We start from the raw sequence: 18,502 nt of genomic DNA on the forward strand, positions 1-18,502 counted from the left end.
CTGTAAAGCATTTTGAGATATCCTGACATCCAGAGCTTTTTTAAATGCAAGTTATTTAATTCTTTAACAAAAACTCCAGGGTATGAATTTATATATTACTCTCATCGCACAAATGTTTAAACTTTACACATACTGTTCATCCTGTGAGAGTGGATAATTCTAATTCTTAAAATTATATAGATGTTTTAAATTACATATTAGGTAACATATCATTGAAATCAACCCTAAGCAACATCTCTTAACTGTTAACTGCAACTACTCAGAATGATATCACAATTTGAATTATGGTGCATGAAACCTTTAAAAATTATGGCAGAAATACACATCTGAACCTAATTCTGCAAAGATAGACAAGCACAGTATCTTCATAAATTATACTGGATGGACTAATTTATCAAATTAATGAACAAAATAAAGCACAAGGATTGGCATATTCAAACATTATGGTAAGGGTTTATGCATTAGAAGTTTTTTTAAAAATGTAGCAATAATATATCTGCACAAGATTTCTAGCAAGTGAAAATGGATTAGTTTGGATAATACAATGCATGTAAGGGGATGCTAGTGAAAGTTCACAAAGGAGAACAGAATAGAATGTTATGTGGATAGAGTGAGATGAAGAGGAGGTGGAGGAGGATCATGTGGAGTATAAACACTGACATTGGTCAAATGGCCTGTTTCTGAACTGTACAATGCATCTAACATATTGAATACATGGTCTGAGATAATTACGTTTCATTGACTCCTGTTATGTGCAGTTCTGAGTAATATTAGGCAGACAACAGGCCTTTAAAACATCATCCTTTTTGTTATTTAATCTCTCCTGTCTTTCACCCCATGGCAGACCTTCCATTTTGTTCACCCTCACCTCTCCACGCCATAAACGCTGTCATATCTCTTAATATTTTCCTGTTTCCATGAAATCTCATTGACCTTAAACATGAACTCGGGTTTCTGTCTGCACACACGCTGCTGGACCGGTTGAGGGTATTTCCAGTGTGGACAGTATTTTGTCATTGCCTTGCTGAAGTCTCTGTTCTGCTGGGAGTTCGCCTGTCCTTCAAGGGGGTGGGGCTGTCTTCCCACAATGCTGCGGGGCGGGAGTTCCAAGATGGCGGATGTGAAAGTGGCCAATCTGCCGGAGGAAAACGGCCCTGAGTCTGGAAACTGTCCTTAAAGGGATTCGGGTGCGACTGATGGGAAAACCGCGCTGTCGCAATGAGATGCACCAGCTTGTAGTCCAGTTGTGTTTCCTTGTGAGTTCGGGGAGAGTTGGGCAGCACCAGATAGTGGTAGGTACCCGGTAACTTCGGGCTCAATTAAAAATGGTCAACAATTTGTTTCCGAAATGTCCCGCTTTTCATTATTAATGCGTCACGTTGATGGCACTGCCGGGGGGAGGGGGAGGGGGAGGGGGAGGTGGGGGTAGATGGAGGGGGGAGGGGGAGGTGGGGGTAGATGGAGGGGGGAGGGGGAGGTGGGGGTAGATGGAGGGGGAGGGGGAGGGGGAGATGGGGGTAGATGGAGGGGGGTGAGTTGGGGGTAGATGGAGGGGGGTGAGTTGGGGGTAGATGGAGGGGGGTGAGTTGGGGGTAGATGGAGGGGGTGAGGTGGGGGTAGATGGAGTGGGAGGAGGTGGGGTAGATGGAGGGGGGTGAGGTGGATGGGGGGAGGTGGGGGTAGATGGAGGGGGGTGAGGTGGATGGGGGGAGGTGGGGGTAGATGGAGTGGGAGGAGGTGGGGTAGATGGAGGGGGGTGAGGTGGATGGGGGGAGGTGGGGGTAGATGGAGGGGGGTGAGGTGGGTGTAGATGGAGTGGGAGGAGGTGGGGTAGATGGAGGGGGGTGAGGTGGATGGGGGGAGGTGGGGGTAGATGGAGGGGGGTGAGGTGGATGGGGGGAGGTGGGGGTAGATGGAGGGGGGTGAGGTGGATGGGGGGAGGTGGGGGTAGATGGAGGGGGGTGAGGTGGATGGGGGGAGGTGGGGGTAGATGGAGGGGGGTGAGGTGGATGGGGGGAGGTGGGGGTAGATGGAGGGGGGTGAGGTGGATGGGGGGAGGTGGGGGTAGATGGAGGGGGGTGAGGTGGATGGGGGGAGGTGGGGGTAGATGGAGGGGGGTGAGGTGGATGGGGGGAGGTGGGGGTAGATGGAGGGGGGAAGATGGGGGTGGAGGGGGCGGTGGGGGTAGATGGAGGGGGGAAGATGGGGTGGAGGGGGCGGTGGGGGTAGATGGAGGGGGGAAGATGGGGGTGGAGGGGGTGGTGGGGGTAGATGGAGGGGGGAAGATGGGGGTGGAGGGGGCGGTGGGGGTAGATGGAGGGGGGAAGATGGGGGTGGAGGGGGCGGTGGGGGTAGATGGAGGGGGGGGAGATGGGGGTGGTGGGGGTAGATGGAGGGGGGAAGATGGGGGTGGAGGGGGAGGTGGGGGTAGATGGAGGGGGGAAGATGGGGGTGGAAAGGGAGGTGGGGGTAGATGGAGGGGGGAAGATGGGGGTAGATGGAGGGGGGAGGTGGGGGTAGATGGAGGGGGAGGTGGCGGTAGATGGAGGGGGGCAGGGGGAGGTGGGGGTAGATGGAGGGGGGCAGGGGAGGTGGGGGTAGATGGAGGGGAGTAGATGGGGGGGAGGGGGATGCAGATGGAGGGGGGTAGATGGAGGGGGGAGCAGGAGGGGGGTAAATGGAGGGGGGAGGGGGAGGGGGTACATGGAGGGGGGAGGGGGAGGTGGGGGTAGATGGAGGGGAGGTGGGGGTAGATGGAGGGGGGAGGTGGGGGTAGATGGAGGGGGAGGTGGGGGTAAATGGAGGGGGGAGGGGGAGGGGGGGAGGGGGAGGTGCGGGTAGATGGAGGGGGGAGGGGGAGGTGGGGGTAGATGGAGGGGGGAGGTGGGGGTAGATGGAGGGGGGAGGGGGGAGGTGGGGGTAGATGGAGGTGGGGGGGGGAGGTGGGTGTAGATGGAGGGGGAGGTGGCGGTAGATGGAGGGGGGCAGGGGGAGGTGGGGGTAGATGGAGGGGGGCAGGGGAGGTGGGGGTAGATGGAGGGGAGTAGATGGGGGGGAGGGGGATGCAGATGGAGGGGGGTAGATGGAGGGGGGAGCAGGAGGGGGGTAAATGGAGGGGGGAGGGGGAGGGGGTACATGGAGGGGGGGAGGGGGAGGTGCGGGTAGATGGAGGGGGGAGAGGGAGGTGGGGGTAGATGGAGGGGGGAGGTGGGGGTAGATGGAGGGGGGAGGTGGGGGTAGATGGAGGTGGGGGGGGAGGTGGGTGTAGATGGAGGGGGGGAGGTGGACGTGTGGGGGCAGGCGGAGGGGGGACGGGTGGGGGCAGACGGTGGAGGGGAGGGGGACGGGTAGGGTCAGACGGATGGGGGGAGGGGGACGGGTCGGGGCAGACGGATGGGGGGAGGGAGAGGGGGACGGGTGGGGGCAGACGGAGGGGGGAGGGGGCGGGTGGGGGCAGACGGAGGGGGAGGTGGGGGCAGATGGAGGGGGGGAAGGATGGAGGCAAGACGGAGGGGGGAAGGGTGGGGGCAGATGGAGTGGGGGAGGGGGAAGGGTGGGGGCAGACGGAGGGGGGGAGGGGGAAGGGTGGGGGCAGACGGAGGGGGGGAGGTGGAAGGGTGGGGGCAGACGGAGTGGGGGAGGTGGAAGGGTGGGGGCAGACGGAGTGGGGGAGGTGGAAGGGTGGGGGCAGACGGAGGGGTGGCAGGTGGAAGTGGGGGAGGTGGAAGGGTGGGGGCAGACGGAGTGGGTGAGGTGGACGGGTGGGGGCAGACGGAGGGGGGACGGGTGGGGGCAGACGGAGGGGGGACGGGTGGGGGCACAGGGAGGGGGGGAGGGGGACGGGTGGGGGCAGACGGAGGGGGGGAGGGGGAGGTGGGGGTAGATGGAGGGGCGAGGGGGAGGTGGGGGTAGACGCTGGGGGGAGGGGAAACTTGGGGTAGAGGGAGGGGGAGGGGTAGATGAGGGTAGAGGGAGGGGGGAGGTTGGGGGGAGGGGGAGCTGGGGGTAGAGGGAGGGGCGGGGGAGCTGGGGGTAGAGGGAGGGGGGGGAGGGGGAGCTGGGGGTAGGGGGCAGGGGAGGTGGGGGTAGAGGGATGGGGATGAGGGAGCTGGGGATAGGGGGAGGGGGAGCTTGGGGTAGAGGGTGGGGGGAGGGGGAGCTGGGGGTAGAGGGAGCGAGGTGGGGTAGAGGGAGGGGGTTGGGGGAGGTGGGGGTAGAGGGAGGGGGAGGTGGGGCTAGACGGAGGGGGGGGTGGGGGTAGATGGAGGGGGAGGTGGGGGTATTTAGAGGGGTGAGGGGGACGTGGGGGTAGACGGAGGGGGTATTGGGATGGGGGAGGTGGGGGTATTGGGATGGGGGAGGTGGGGGTATTGGGAGGGGGGAGGTGGGGGTATTGGGAGGGGGGAGGTGGGGGTATTGGGAGGGGGGAGGTGGGGTAGACGGAGGGGCGAGGTGGGGTAGACGGAGGGGCGAGGTGGGGTAGACGGAGGGGCGAGGTGGGTGTAGACGGAGGGAGAAGGGTGGGGGCAGACGGAGGGGGGAAGGGTGGGTGAAGATGGTGGGGGGAGTTGGGGGTGGGGGTAGATGGAGGGGGGGTGGGGGTAGATGGAGGGGGCTAGGTGGGGGTAGGGGGAGGTGTGGTTAGTTGGAGGGGGGAGGTGGGGATAGATGGAGGTGGGGAGGTGGTGGTAGATGGAGGAGGGGAGGTGGGGGTAGATGGAGGGGGGAGTTGAGGTGGGGGGGAGGTGGGGGGGAGGGGGAGGTGGGGGTAGATGGAGGGGGGAGGGGGAGGTGGGGGTAGATGGTGCGGGGAGGGGTGGGGGAGGTGGGGTTAGATGGAGGGGTGAGGGGGAGGTGGGGGTAGATGGAGGGGGGTGGGGGAGGTGGGGGTAGATGGTGCGGGGAGGGGTGGGGGAGGTGGAGTTAGATGGAGGGGTGAGGGGGAGGTGGTGGTAGATGGTGGGGGGGACGCGTGGGGGCAGACGGAGGGGCGGAGGGGGATGGGTGGGGGCAGACAGAGGGGCTGAGGGGGACGGGTGGGGGCAGACGGGGAGGGGGATGGAGTGGGGGAGGGGGAGGTGAGTGTAGATGGATGGGGGAGGTGGGAGTAGATGGAGGGGGGAGGGGGAGGGGACGTGGCGGGAGGTAGGTGGGGGGAGGTGGGGGTGGGGAATGGGAGGTGGGGGGGTAGGTGGGAGTAGAGGGAGGGGGGAGGGGGTAGACGGAGGGGGGCGGGGGAGGTGGGGGTAGGGGGAGTGGGGAGGTGGGGGTCGACGGAGGGGGGAGGGGGAGGTAGACGGAGTGGGGAGCGGGAGGTAGACGGTGGGGGAGGGGGCTGTGGGCGTAGACGGACTTGGGGCTAGACGGAGGGGGTGGGGGCAGATGGAGGGGGGTAGCTGTAAGGGTGGGGGCAGACGGAGGGGGGTAGGTGTAAGGGTGGTGGCAGACGGAGGGGGGAGGGGGACGGGTGGGGGCAGACAGTGGGGAGGGGGACGGGTGGGGGCAGACGGAGGGGGGAGGGGGACGGGTGGGGGCAGACGGAGGGGGGGAGGGGGACGGGTGGGGTCAGACGGAGGGGGGGAGGGGGACGGGTGGGGGCAGACGGATGGGGGAGGGGGACGGTTGGGGGCAGACGGATCGGGGAGGGGGACGGGTGGGGGCAGACGGATCGGGGAAGGGGACGGGTGGGGGCAGACGGAGGGGTGGAGGGGGACGAGAGGGAGGGGGAGGTGGGGGCAGACGGAGGGCGGAGGCGGAGGTGGGGGCACCCGGAGGGGGGAGGGGGAGGTGGGGGCAGATGGAGGGGGGAGGTGGGGGCAGACGGAGGGGGGGAGGGGGAGGTGGTGATGGGGTGAGGTAGGTTGGGGGAGGGGGTGGGGGGAGGTAGGGGGTGGGGGGAGAAAGGTGGGGGTGGGGAGAGAAAGGTAGGGGGTGGGGGTAGAGAATGGTGTGGGGAGGGGGAGATGGGGAGGGGGAGGTGGGGGTAGATGGAGGGGGAGGTGGGGGTAGATGGAGGGGGAGGGGTAGGTGGGGGTAGATGGAGGGGGAGGTGGTGGGAGGTGGAGGCAAGACGGAGGGGGAAGGGTGGGGACAGATGGAGGGGGGAAGGGTGGGGGCAGACGGAGGGGGGGAGGTGGAAGGGTAGGGGCAGACGGAGGGGGGGAGGTGGACGGGTGGGGGCAGACGGAGGGGGGACGGGTGGTGGCAGACGGAAGGGAATGGGTGGGGGCAGAGGGAGGGGAGGAGGGGGACGGGTAGGGAGAGACGGAGGGGGGAGGGGGACGGGTGGGGGCAGACGGAGGGCGGGAGGGGGATGGGTGGGGGCAGACGGAGGGGGGGAGGGGGAGGTGGGAAGTGGTGGGGGAGGTAGGTGTGGGGAGAAAGGTGGGGGTGGGGGTGGGGAGAGAAAGGTAGGGGGTGTGGGGAGAGAAAGGTGGGGGGAGGGGGAGATGGGGAGGGGGAGGGAGAGGTGGGGGTAGATGGAGGGGGAGGGGGACGTGGGGGTAGATGGAGGGGGGAGTTGGGGGTAGATGGTGGGGGGAGGTGGGGGTAGATGGAGGGGTGAGGTGGGGGTAGATGGAGGGGGTAGGTTGGGGGTAGACGGAGAGGGGAGGGGGAGGTGGGGGTGGACTGTGGGGGGAGGGGGAGGTACAGGTAGATGGAGGGGGGAGGTGGGGGTAGATTGAGGGGCGAGGGGGAGGTGGGGGTAGATGCTGGGGGGAGGGGGAGGTGGGGGTAGAGGGAGGGGGAGGTTGGGGTAGAGGGAGGGAGAGGGGGAGCTGGGGGTAGAGGGAGGGGGAGGTGGGTGTAGAGGGAGGGGGGAGGTGGAGCTGGGGGTAGAGGGAGGGGGGAGGGGGAGCTGGGGGGAGGGGGACGGGGGCGGGAGAGGTGGGGGTAGAGGGGGGAGGTGGGGGCAGAGGGAGGGGGTGTGGGAGGTGGGGGCAGAGGGAGGGGGTGGGGGTAGAGGGAGGGGTGCGGGGGAGGTGGGGGTAGAGGGAGGGGGAGGTGGGGCTAGACGGGGGAGTTGGGGGTGGCGGTAGATGGAGGGGGGAGGGGGAGGTGGGGGTATGCGGAGGGGGGAGGGCGAGGTGGGGGTAGACGGAGGGGGTATGGGGAGGGGGGAGGTGGGGGTATTGGGAGGGGGGAGGTGGGGGTAGACGGAGGGGGAGGTGGGGATAGACAGAGGGGGGAGGGGGAGGTGGGGGTAGATGGAGGGGGAGGTGGGGGTAGATGGAGGGGGGAGGTGGGGGTAGATGGAGGGGGAGGTGGGGGTAGATGGAGGGGGAGGTGGGGGTAGATGGAGGGGGAGGTGGGGGTAGATGGAGGGGGAGGTGGGGGTAGATGGAGGGGGCTAGGTGGGGGTAGATGGAGGGGGGGAGGTGGTGTTAGTTGGAGGGGGCTAGGTGTGTTAGATAGAGGGGGGAGGTGGGGTTAGTTGGAGAGGGGAGGTGGGGGTAGATGGAGGGGGGGAGATGGGGTTAGTTGGAGGGGGGAGGTGGGGGTAGATGGAGGGGGGGAGATGGGGTTAGTTGGAGGGGGGAGGTGGGGATAGATGGAGGGGGGAGGTGGGGAAAGATGGAGGTAGCGAGGTGGTTGTAGATGGTGGGGGGGAGGTGGGGGTAGATGGAGGGGGGAGTTGAGGTGGAGGTAGATGGTGGGGGGGAGGTGGGGTAGATGGAGGGGGAGGTGGAGGTGGGGGTAGATGGAGGTGGGAGGGGGAGGTGCGGGTAGATGGTGCGGGGAGGGGTGGGGGAGGTGGGGGTAGATGGTGGGGGTCGATGGAGGGGAGACGGGGAGGTGGGGGTAGATGGTGGGGGGGACGCGTGGGGGCAGACGGAGGGGGGGAGGCAGACGGAGGGGTGGAAGGGGACGGGTGGGGGCAGACGGAGGGGAGGAGGTGGACGGGTGGGGGCAGACGGAGGGGTGGAGGGGGACGGGTGGGGGCAGACGGAGGGGTGGAGGAGGACGGGTGGGGGCAGACGGAGGGGTGGAGGGGGACGGGTGGGGGCAGACGGATGGGGGGAGGGGGACGGCTGGGGGCAGACGGAGGGGGGGAGGGGTGGAGGGGGACGGGTGGGGGCAGACGGAGGGGGGGAGGGGTGGAGGGGGACGGGTGGGGGCAGACGGAGGGGGGGAGGGGGACGGGTGGAGGCAGGCGGAGGGGGGGAAGGGGGACGGGTGGGGGCAGGCGGAGGGGGGAGGGGGACGGGTGGGGGCAGACGGAGAGGGGGCGGGGGACGGGTGGGGGCAGACGGAGGGGGGGAGGGGGAGGTGGGTGTAGATGGAGGGGGAGGGGATGTGGGGGGGGAGGTGGGGCTGGGGAATAGGAGGTGGGGGAGGTGGGGGGGGGGTAGGTGGGGACGGGGGAGATGGGGTAGATGGAGGGGGGACGTGGGGTAGATGGAGGGGTAGGGGATCGGGAGGTGGGGGCAGATGGAGGGGGTAGGTGGAATGGTGGGGGCAGACGGAGGGGGGAAGGGTGGGGGCAGACGGAGGGGGAAAGGGTGGGGGCAGACGGAGGGGTGGAGGGGGACGGGTGGGGGCAGACGGAGGGGTGGAGGGGGACGGGTGGGGGCAGACGGAGGGGTGGAGGGGGACGGGTGGGGGCAGACGGAGGTGCGAGGTGGGGCTAGACGGAGGGGGGAGGTGGGCAGTAGGAGGTGGGGGAGGTGGTGGGGGGATGGGGAGTTGGGGGAGAGAGGTGGGTGGCGGTCGGGGGAGGGGGTAGATGGAGGGGGGAGGGGGAGGTGGGTGTAGATGGAGGGGCAAGTAAGGGGTAGATGGAGGGGGCGGCGGTGCAGGTAGATGGAGGGGTGAGGTGGGGGTCGATGGAGGGGGAGATGGGGGTAGACGGTGGGGGTGGGGGAGGTGGAGGTAGACAGTGGGGGGAGGGGGAGGTGGGGGTCGACGGTGAGGGGGAGGGGGACGTGGGGGTAGACGGTGGGGGGAGGGGGAGGTGGGTAGACGGAGGGGGGCGGGGGAAGTGGGGGTAGGGGTAGTGGGGAGGTGGGGGTCGACAGAGGGGGGAGGGGGTGGTAGACGGAGTGGGGAGTGGGAGATAGACGGAGGGGGAGGTGGGGCTAGGTGAAGGGGGCGGTGGGGGTAGACAGAGGAGGGAAGTGGTGTAGATGGAGGGGGAGGGGGAGGTCGGGGTAGATGGTGGGGGTAGATGGAGGGGGGAGGGGGGTGAAGGGGGAGGGGGGAAGGGGAGGTGGAGGGGGAGGTGGGGGTAGATGGAGGGGGCTAGGTGGGGGTAGGGGGAGGTGGGGCTAGATGGAGTGGGGAGGTGGAATAGATGGAGGGAGTTAGATGGAGGGGAGAAAGCGTTAGATGGAGGAGAGGGGGTTTAGATGGAGAGGGAGGAAGATAGATGGAGGCGGGAGAGGAAGGTGGGGGTAGATGGAGGGGAGAGGTGAGCAGATGGAGGGGGGAGGGGGAGGTAGAGGTAGATGGAGGGGAGGGAGTAGATGGAGAGGGAGGGGTTTAGATGGAGAGGGGATAAATGGAGGGGGAGGTGGGGTTAGATGGAGGGGAGGTGGAGGTGGGGGTAGATGGAAGGGGGAGTGGGGCGGTAGATGGAGGGGGGGAGGGTGGTGTTGGGGTGCGGGGCCAATAGAGGTGGGGGAGGTGGGGGCAGTTGTCAATGCAGGGGAGGGGGAGGCAGTTGATGGGGTGGGGGGAGGGGTCGATGGAGTGGGGGGAGGTGGTGAGAGGGTTCAGGCTTCTGAGTTGATGGGCATGCTCTAATCCCTACAGAAGGGAAGCATTGGCTGCTGTAAAATCATCATTGTGTGGGAGTCGGGAAGGATTGCGTTGGCCCAACATTGATGTCCCACCGCCATGGTTCCTGCTGATGGTCCATCTTGAAGTGCCAGAGAGCTGCCAGAGCCTGTGGCATTGTGTCCTGGTACAAATCACGGCCTTCAGATAGGAGGAGTGAGGGAGAAGAGCTAGAGGCTTTTGAATATTGAAATGCAGGAAGGAAAGCCAGCCTGGGACATCAAGCGCATACTTAATTGCCCCTCAGGCTTGTCTGTCCAAATTTTCAGCATTTTCCAATATCTCACCATGTCCCTTCGCCAGCACTAAATGGTTATGAAGGAGAGCAGACAATTGACTGTTGTTGGTATCAGTATTGAGATTACTCATTGTGTCATTCAGTCTATGCATGAGATTTTTTCTGCAAAAGTATTAAATTTCAGTTGCTAGAATTATTTTTCATAGCCTACTTATCTGCAGATCTGTTTTATGTTTCAGTGTGATTGTTACCATAATGGAGACTATACTGAAGGAACAACTGATCTCTGCTGTCCAGAAAACCTTAAGAATAAAACAAAGGAAAAATTTCTCTGAATTACGTTGCTTGAATCTTTCTGCTGAGATCCTAGCTGTAGATTCCGAAATAAAGCCCGCTTTCCTATTTGATTACAGTCTCGCCGAAGCCGAACAGATCCAGAAATATGTCCAGGAGTTACAGAAAACAGGGCTTCTTTCTCAAGATTTCCACATTCTCAGCATTGAGGACAACACTCTGATAGTGAACTTAAACAAAACTATCAAACACTTGGAAAGAATGCTGCAAGAAAATGGGCTTCCAGTCATTGATGTTTCTGCACATAGGGCCAGCCCAAGACTAGCTGAGGCATGTGTTACTAAACAAGTGAATGCTCAGTTGGATCTTATTTTAAAGCACTTGAAATCCCAGGTAGTTGAACGGAGGAAGAGTGAATCGGGTTTTGTTAGTGCAAGTGCAATTTTCTCTTCAGAGTGGAACTTATGCACATTGTTTGGATTTCTCCTTGGGTTCCCAGTTTCATACTGGTTTGATTTTAATAAAAGTTTTGAGAATTGTTTGAGCATGACTGAGCTTCGGGTTTTCTCTGCCTCTGCGAGTTGTCCCAGAATCACTTCAAATCTTAAACATCGAATGTACTCGTTCAGTGTCCCAGAAACCCTCTACGTGGATTTGCAGAGTACCATAGAGAGTTGGAACAGGGATCTGCAGTCAGACTTTAACAAGCAGTCTAATTTTTCCAAACTCAGCATTTCCACAGAGATTGTCTGTCAGCCTGCGATTACACTTTAAATAGTGTGTAAACAGTGAATATTGTGTCATTCGGGAAGCATCTGTTTAACTCTCGAGAAGCAAAATACTGCAGGTGTTGGAAATTTGAAATAAGAATAGAAAATGCTGGAAACACTCAGCAGGTTAGGCTGCATCTGTGAAATTCTTACAAAGCATCATAAGACCCGAAACGTTGACCATGCTTTCCTCTCCTCAAAAACTGGGCAGGTCAGGCAGTATCTATCTCTACTTAACAGCAATTCATTTGCTTGGAAGTGCAGAACTGCTTTGTGCCAGCCACTAAAATCAATTGAAAACGCAATTATAAAATTCATCAATAAATTTCACAAGGGTCCCTGGACTTTCTGAATTCTGCTCAACCTGTGGAATGAGCACAAAGGATACAATCTGATTGATAAGTAGTAAACGCAATAAAGCTGTAGCTTATAGGTCACTACTGTATCAGTGCACTTGCATTGATATTGCATGAACTAATATTGTTCTAATTAAATTTTGATATATATTTTTGTAACAAAATACAGATAAAATAGGTTATCTAGTATTAATTTCTCTAGATCCGTGGTTCGTGAACCCCTAATATTTCAGGAGGTTTGCAGGGAAAAATCCCGTAGTGGTGGAAGCAGAAGTGTTTGCGTGCCAAAACTACGGAAAAATGATAGGTGTTGGTTTGGTGCTCATCAAATGACCGGGGCCCAGGCTCTCGGTGGGGGGGGGAGGTGGGGCCTTGCACTCATTGGCTGAGTAGCCTGCCATTCAGGATCATCATTGTCCAAAGGGACCAATCAGGTATGTCGACCATCCCGATTGACAGGCTACTTGGCTAACGATAAAAGCAAAAAACTGCGGATGCTGGAAATCCAAAACAAAAGCAAAAATACCTAGAAAAAGTCAGCAGGTTGGCAGCATCTGCGGAGAGGAGCACAGTTAACGTTTCGAGTCCGAATGACCTTTCAACAGAACAGAGTATTTCAATTCAATAAAAATGTGGAATTAAAAGTCTGATGATGACCACGAAACCATTGCCAATTGTATAAAAACCCATCTGGTTCACTAATGTCCTTAAGGGAAGGAAATCTGCCATCCTTAACTGGTCTGGCCTACATGTGACTCCAGACCCACAGCAATGTGGTTGACTCTTAAATGCCCTCTGAATGAGGGCAATTAGGGATGGACAATAACTGCTGTCCACAGTGATGTCCACAACCCATGAACGAATAATTAAAAAAAAATCTCCAGAGTCAACCTTGGTCTCTTAGTACAGCTCCCAATGGCTGTATATTGTACCGGGCTTTATAGAGCAGTGGACAGACAAATCAAAAATATAAACAGTTGTAAAATCTGTGTCTGGTTATCTTTAGCAATTTCTGTCTGGTATTTTTGACATCTATAGCAAAATATGTATATGTGTAAAAATATTTTTAGATAAATGCATTACAGAAGTTAAGATGTACGTACAATAAAACGTTTTACTGGTTTGTATTTGTTTTGCTGTTTTTCTGTTTCTAGCCTGTGAAGCAGGGTTAGGATTTCACAACCCACTCCCGTAGAGGTCAGCAGAGCTTTACCTAATTCTTGTTAAAATGGCAATGGAAATATTATGGAACATAGTTAGCTTTGAATGGGCTACAAAAGCTTAGCAACTCACTTCAGTCATGTGTTTGTAAATAGGAGCTAGTAAGAGATATGTGAAAGGTAGGGCAAATGTATTCACATGAGGCTTTTCTGATCTACTTTTGAACCAGGAAGGGTAACATTCCCCAGGTGTCCATTGATAGACAACCCAATTGAAACTGCAGGTGACTGCCTATTTGTGACCCTTAATCTACTTTTTTTAAGGGTGCAAGTGTTAACACTTCATTGGTGTCCACAAGTAATTTCGATAGATTGGATCAGATTTTGATAGATTGGAGTGTGAATCAAAAGTTGTACCAGAATATTAGGGTTGAATACAGTGTTGCACAACAGACTTGCAAGCAAAGTTATAGCTCATAGAATAAAAGGGACAGTGACAACATGGATACAAAATTGGCTGAGTGACAGGAAACAGAGTAGTGGTTCATGGATGTTTTTCAGGCTGGGGGAAGGTTTGTAGTGGAGTTCCTCATGGGTCGATATTGGGACTCTTGCCCTTCCTGATTTTTTTAATGATCTAGACCTTGGTGCACAGGGCACAATCACAAAATCTGAGTATGATACAAAACATGGAAGCGTTGTGAACTGAGGATGATAGTTTAGAACTTCAAAAGGACATAGACAAGTTGGTGGAATGGATGGACAATGGCAGATGAATTTCCATGCAGAGAAATACGAAGTGATTAATTTTGGTAGGAAGAACATAGACAATATAAAATAAAGGATATAACTCTGAAGGATGTGCAGGAGCTGAGGGATCTGGGTGTACGTTTGCATAAGTTATTGAAGGTGGCAGGACAGGTTGAGAGAGCAGTTATTAAAAGCCTAGGATACTGTATGCTTTATTAAGGGCATAAAGTGCAAGAGCAAGGGGATTATGTTGAATTTATATAAGACCTAGTTTGGCCTCAGCTGGAGTATTATGTCCAGTTCTGGGCACCACACTTTAGGAAAGATGTGAAGGCATTGGAGAGCATGCAGAAAAGATTCATGAGAATGGTTCCAGGGTTGAGGAACTTCAGTTATGAAGATAGATTGGAGAAGTTGGGACTGTTTTCCTTGGAGAAGAGTGAAAGGAAATTTGATAGAGGTATTTAAAATCATGAGGGATCTGGACAGAGTAGGTAGGGAGAAACTTCCCACTCGAAAGGATTGAGAACAAGAGGGCACAGATTTAAAGTAATTGGCCAAAAGGATCAAAAGCAATACGAGGAAAATCTTTTTCATGCAGAGAGTGGTTGGGGTCTGGAATGTACTGCCTGAGATTGTGGCGGAGGCATGTTCAATGGGGGCATTTTAAAGAGAATTAGACTTATCTGAAAAGTAAGAATGTGCAGGATTACGGGGAGAAGGTGTGGGAATGGCACTAGGTGAATGTGTCATTCGGAGATCCAGTGCAGACACGATGAGCCAAATAGCCTCCTGAACAGTAACAATTCTGAGACTTTTGTCCATCTCACCAACAGTGAGACTCCACGCTGGGATCCCTACTTGTCCCTTTGGAAAAATTCACAAAAATGATACTAGTGTATCCTGCTCTAGAGAATTTATTTTAAACAGCTGTGCAATGTCCTACAATAGCAATGGCGCTAATATTTTACACATTGTGTGCATCTATATACCTTCACTTAAAAATACAAGTATTTTCAAGAGGAATAGTTAAACTGTAAATGAAAATCAAGATAACTCATAATCATTTATTTTGAGTTTGTTGCTTTCACACAATGAGCTCAGTATAGCGCAATAGTTCTATGCATTAAATAATGAGCACAGTCTATTCCTGGGATTATGAGTAATTCACAGCAGAGTGAATATTATCCTTTTGTTTGGTGTACAGGTTTAATTTCATCACATGAGCAAGTGTTTGAAATCCTAACTTGCAATGTCCTTATTCTTCGATTACTTTATGATACTACATTTGTGTGGGTTAGCAGTTCCAGCTGTCATGTATACACCAATACAGGACCATTGCCATCATGAGTGTAAATAAACCTCACTAGGAAGGGATGTGCCATTTCCACGTAAATTGTGTTGTTCACCAGCTCATTCTTTTGAAAGTACATAATCATATTCCCCCCAACCCCTCCAGTTTTCTTTCATTTCCTTTCCCTCCTGGATCATTCACCTATAGCTGAAAGAGTGATACAGGTAACCTTCTTCAGGGCCATTTCTCAGTGCCATTGTTGGCCAGCTACTAGGGTGTGCATGATAAAGGTCCAATGAAGGTTCCATCTGATTTTTCCCCACTCCTATTCCTGCAACAGCACGGTCAAGATTGGATACCCAGCTGAGTGGGGGAAATGAGCATGGATTTTATCATCACAAGGTGTTCAAAGATGCTGTACCATTCTGCACCCCTACACCAGCAGGGTTGCATACGATTTTAAATGTTTATGAAGTAAACATACCTAGAGCTCAGTGTCATCTTGAAATATTAATTTTATTGACAATATACAAAGAAAAATACTGCATTTTCAGCTGCCATTTTTGATGCCAGTAAGTAATACTCCACATGAATACATTTTTCAAGCCCCTTTATATCTTAACAATGAATTAACATGAGTTTTTAAGCACATACATTGTCAAGTGGATTGTCGAAATGGAATCTATTGTCCATGGTTTCTCTCATCTTTCCTTGGCCTAAATAGTAGTTTAAAAGTGGCACCGTCTTATGTTTGTATGTTTACTCAGAAATGAGAACAACTGATAGACAAGAAATCTGGTTCACTGCCTTTGAAAGGAACAAACGTGAAGTTTGTGTGGCACCAGAGCACTACAGGTTAATAGTCTGCAAGAATTGCTCATCAGTTGGACCATCGCGTTTTGTAAACAAAGCATTTATCCTGTAATCTCAGAGTGAGCTGCAGAAAATTATCTAAAAGAAAGTTGCATTTAGACTAAAGTGGAGTTCTGAGTTTAAATATTACAGAACTGTAAACTTTAGTTCAACTTGCCATGTCACATGGGGTGCAGAGGATTGTGGGGGGGGTAATTCTAATGAACATAATATTCAGTTTTCGTTGAGGGGTAAAGCTGCTTGTTTCCTTCTGTGAAATACATCATCTCAGATTTCTGTTAGTAGGATGAAAAGGGACTTGCCTGCACGATGTTTTTGATGAACTCCTTGTGAACTGTTGGAGTTCTAAAGATGCTAGCATCTTTAAATAACTCCTCAGAATAAACCTATTTAATAAATTACCCTTTTATGAAAAATGTTTGCCATGGCTAGTATTTTCTGTCTTCTGAAGTGACATAAGATGTATTGGAACTCTACATACTAAATAAAAGCAAAAAACACCAAAGCCATTTCACTCTACTGCTGTCAAGTGGGCTAATTCACTATGTCGACTTCAAAAACTGTGATAAAACAAATAAGAGCTGTGGCTGTGAATTATTACTTGACTATGGTGATATTTATTTTATGATTACCTTTTGGCAAGTCTCACATGATAATCAATGTAAAGTGCTAAAACACTTAAGTTTTGTGCTGTACCTGCATTAAAAAAGGTGTGTCACAGCTTGACTAAATACTTTGAGTTGTTATTTTAAATGTAAACATTTGCACACACTGGAGAGAAAAATGCAGCTCATGAACAGTGGACCTGTACAGGGATTGGTTCAGTTAATCATTACATTACTTCCATTAATCACCATAATTATTTTGTAAAGAACAAAATCTTTTTGCAAACAGTAATAACACATCTAACCTTTGTTACTTGATACTCCAGCGTAACTGAGTTTTGCATTCAAAATGTTGATTCACAGATTTTTCCACAACACATAATTATGCTGTATTTTCCTCAGTTAGGCCCACAATTCTCTCACAAAACAGTGACACTATTTTTGTTGATTCTTAACAGTTCAGCAGTAAATAGTTACACAGTCCTGAGTTTGACTGATTACACTTGAGAAATTTGGTTAGCCCCAATTCACTGCAAAATCCCTGACCTTTCACTAATGGGGGCTCCTGTATTTAAACAGCTTTCCACTGCTGTTCACAACACCTTTATCAAATTTTCATTTTGAAACTCTAGTTTAAGCAGGAGGTTAACATTTTCAAGGGTTAAAATTTTTCATTGAGGTAGGCATTGACCATGGATGGCCAATTCTCTCCACATACAATAAAATATGATGAGGTAAATGGAGGGTTGGGGGTGGGGGGGGGTTGCAGTTTAAAGGCCATTTAGGAAAACCACTGCATAACCTGTGCTGATACTGCTTTGTAATCATGAACGCAAATCTGAGATAAAAAATCTCTTATTGATTTTGCCTTCTCTAACTGAAGAAGTGGTGACCCTATGGGCTACCATTTGACAACTGAAATATGTCACATAGGTAAGCAGTCAGAATTCCACACACGATAAGTTACTGATCTCAGTCAGCTTGACAAGGGCAAGCAGCAAGCCTGTGTTCTGTGAGCTTAAGCATCTATCCAATTATATTTGATAACATTCATCATGTCCTGTAAATTAGTTTTGAAAATCTTGAAAGATAAACGTTTTATTTTAAAGGACATTTGGTGTTCAAAGGCTAAAGCAAGTTTATGCTGGTGACAAAGTGTGCTTTACTCCAACTTCTTAGAAAGGGATACTGTATATATTTGCCCAAAGCACAGCAAACCCTGCTACCGCTGCAGCCAGAAAGAGGAAGGCCACACATCGACAGCATCGCCTCTAGAAGAGACAAAAACATTCAGACAATAAATTATGGGATAAAATCACCCAAAAATATACCTGGATACCCAACATGTGCTAACTCTGCTTCTCATTAATCATGTGGCAACTTCAGATTTCATCATTTATAAACAACTATTCATAAATTTCATGAATACAATGAAATGGCTTTTGTTTGCTATTCCCTAAATCAGTAAATATAATAAATTGATAATTCATATACGTTCTCAAATATTCTTCATGTGCTTAGAAAAATTCTGGATATTCTTTATCTTGTTTGCACCTTAAACATTTAAACATGAAAGTTAAATTCTGCAACATAACGTATTGGCAGCTTTAATGTGATACTGTGCAGCGTTATGCTGTTCAGGTCTTTGTGATATCCAGCTGAATATTGAAAGCTAGATGAATGATAGAATCACTGTTCAATATGAATGGCACGTTCCATTATGTTTGATATAATCTGGATCAATCAAATACAAGGCTATGATATAGTCAAATCAAGATGAGATCATGCAGCACATTATACTGCCCTATCTATGTGTTAACTTTGATAATAAAGAAAGAATTCTCAAAATGTTCTATGTTGGAATTGATCTACCCCAGTTGAAACTCGATTTTAACTCACTCAAAACCCATTTACCTATACAGAATTAAAATTGGGCCTATCATTTCTCTCAAATCTACAGCTTCCTGCAAGAGCGCAGCTGGCTCCTGTAAATTCATAAGGTCATGTTCTGATGTGAGTTAATAGTATATATATTTTAAAATGTTTAGCACAGCATCTTTTTGCTGGTGCTTTCCTAACATTCCTTTTCTTCAGCATATTTCCCTAGCTTTCCAGTCTCCCTTACTCACTGCACTTTCCTAGCTTCTCTCCCTCACCGGCCAGCTGCACTGCATATAATCTTGGATTTTTCTCCACCTTGAGTTGTGGGTTATTAATTCTGTTTCTCATTTTTCTCGTTCTTTCTTAGCAGCATTATGATATCCTGTGTTCATAAATATTGGTCACACTCTCTATCTTTCTTTACCTTATGATAATGAGCTATGTTTTCCTTCTTGATGAGCTGAACATGAGCCAGTTAACAATGTCTCCCCCTCTCATTCT

At 53.2% G+C, this 18,502-nt stretch overlaps 2 protein-coding genes across 6 annotated transcripts in view; one reads left to right on the plus strand and one right to left on the minus strand.

Moving 5' to 3' along the window:
- Positions 1–1,068: 1,068 nt before the first annotated feature.
- Positions 1,069–12,561, plus strand: c9h1orf74 (chromosome 9 C1orf74 homolog). Of its 2 annotated transcripts, XM_041195901.1 has the most exons (3): positions 1,075–1,292; positions 10,258–10,338; positions 10,432–12,561. In XM_041195901.1, the coding sequence occupies exons 2-3, from the start codon at positions 10,274–10,276 to the stop codon at positions 11,084–11,086; spliced, it is 720 nt and encodes a 239-aa protein (XP_041051835.1). In that variant the 5' UTR covers positions 1,075–1,292; positions 10,258–10,273; the 3' UTR covers positions 11,087–12,561. The 2 variants fall into 2 exon arrangements, with proteins under 2 accessions (XP_041051834.1, XP_041051835.1); XM_041195900.1 differs by having other exon boundaries at positions 1,069–1,292; positions 10,258–12,561.
- A 2,578-nt stretch (positions 12,562–15,139) lies between these two features.
- The window catches only part of LOC121281842 (TRAF3-interacting JNK-activating modulator), a 51,503-nt gene continuing 48,140 nt past the window's right edge, over positions 15,140–18,502 (minus strand). For all 4 annotated transcript variants that reach the window (XR_005943965.1, XM_041194891.1, XM_041194887.1 and 1 more), the window contains exon 15: positions 15,140–17,391. Coding sequence is in view for 2 of the 4 variants with exons in the window: in XM_041194891.1 (XP_041050825.1) it covers positions 17,296–17,391 (96 nt within the window). In the remaining 2 variants the exon portion in view is untranslated. The remainder of the gene's footprint in view (positions 17,392–18,502) is intronic.

Source organism: Carcharodon carcharias, chromosome 9 (assembly GCF_017639515.1).
Source record: "Carcharodon carcharias isolate sCarCar2 chromosome 9, sCarCar2.pri, whole genome shotgun sequence".
NCBI lineage: Eukaryota > Metazoa > Chordata > Chondrichthyes > Lamniformes > Lamnidae > Carcharodon > Carcharodon carcharias.

Excerpts from the sequence above, each read along its gene's own strand:
- c9h1orf74 (XM_041195900.1), top strand. The coding sequence starts at position 10,274 with ATGGAGACTATACTGAAGGAACAACTGATCTCTGCTGTCCAGAAAACC.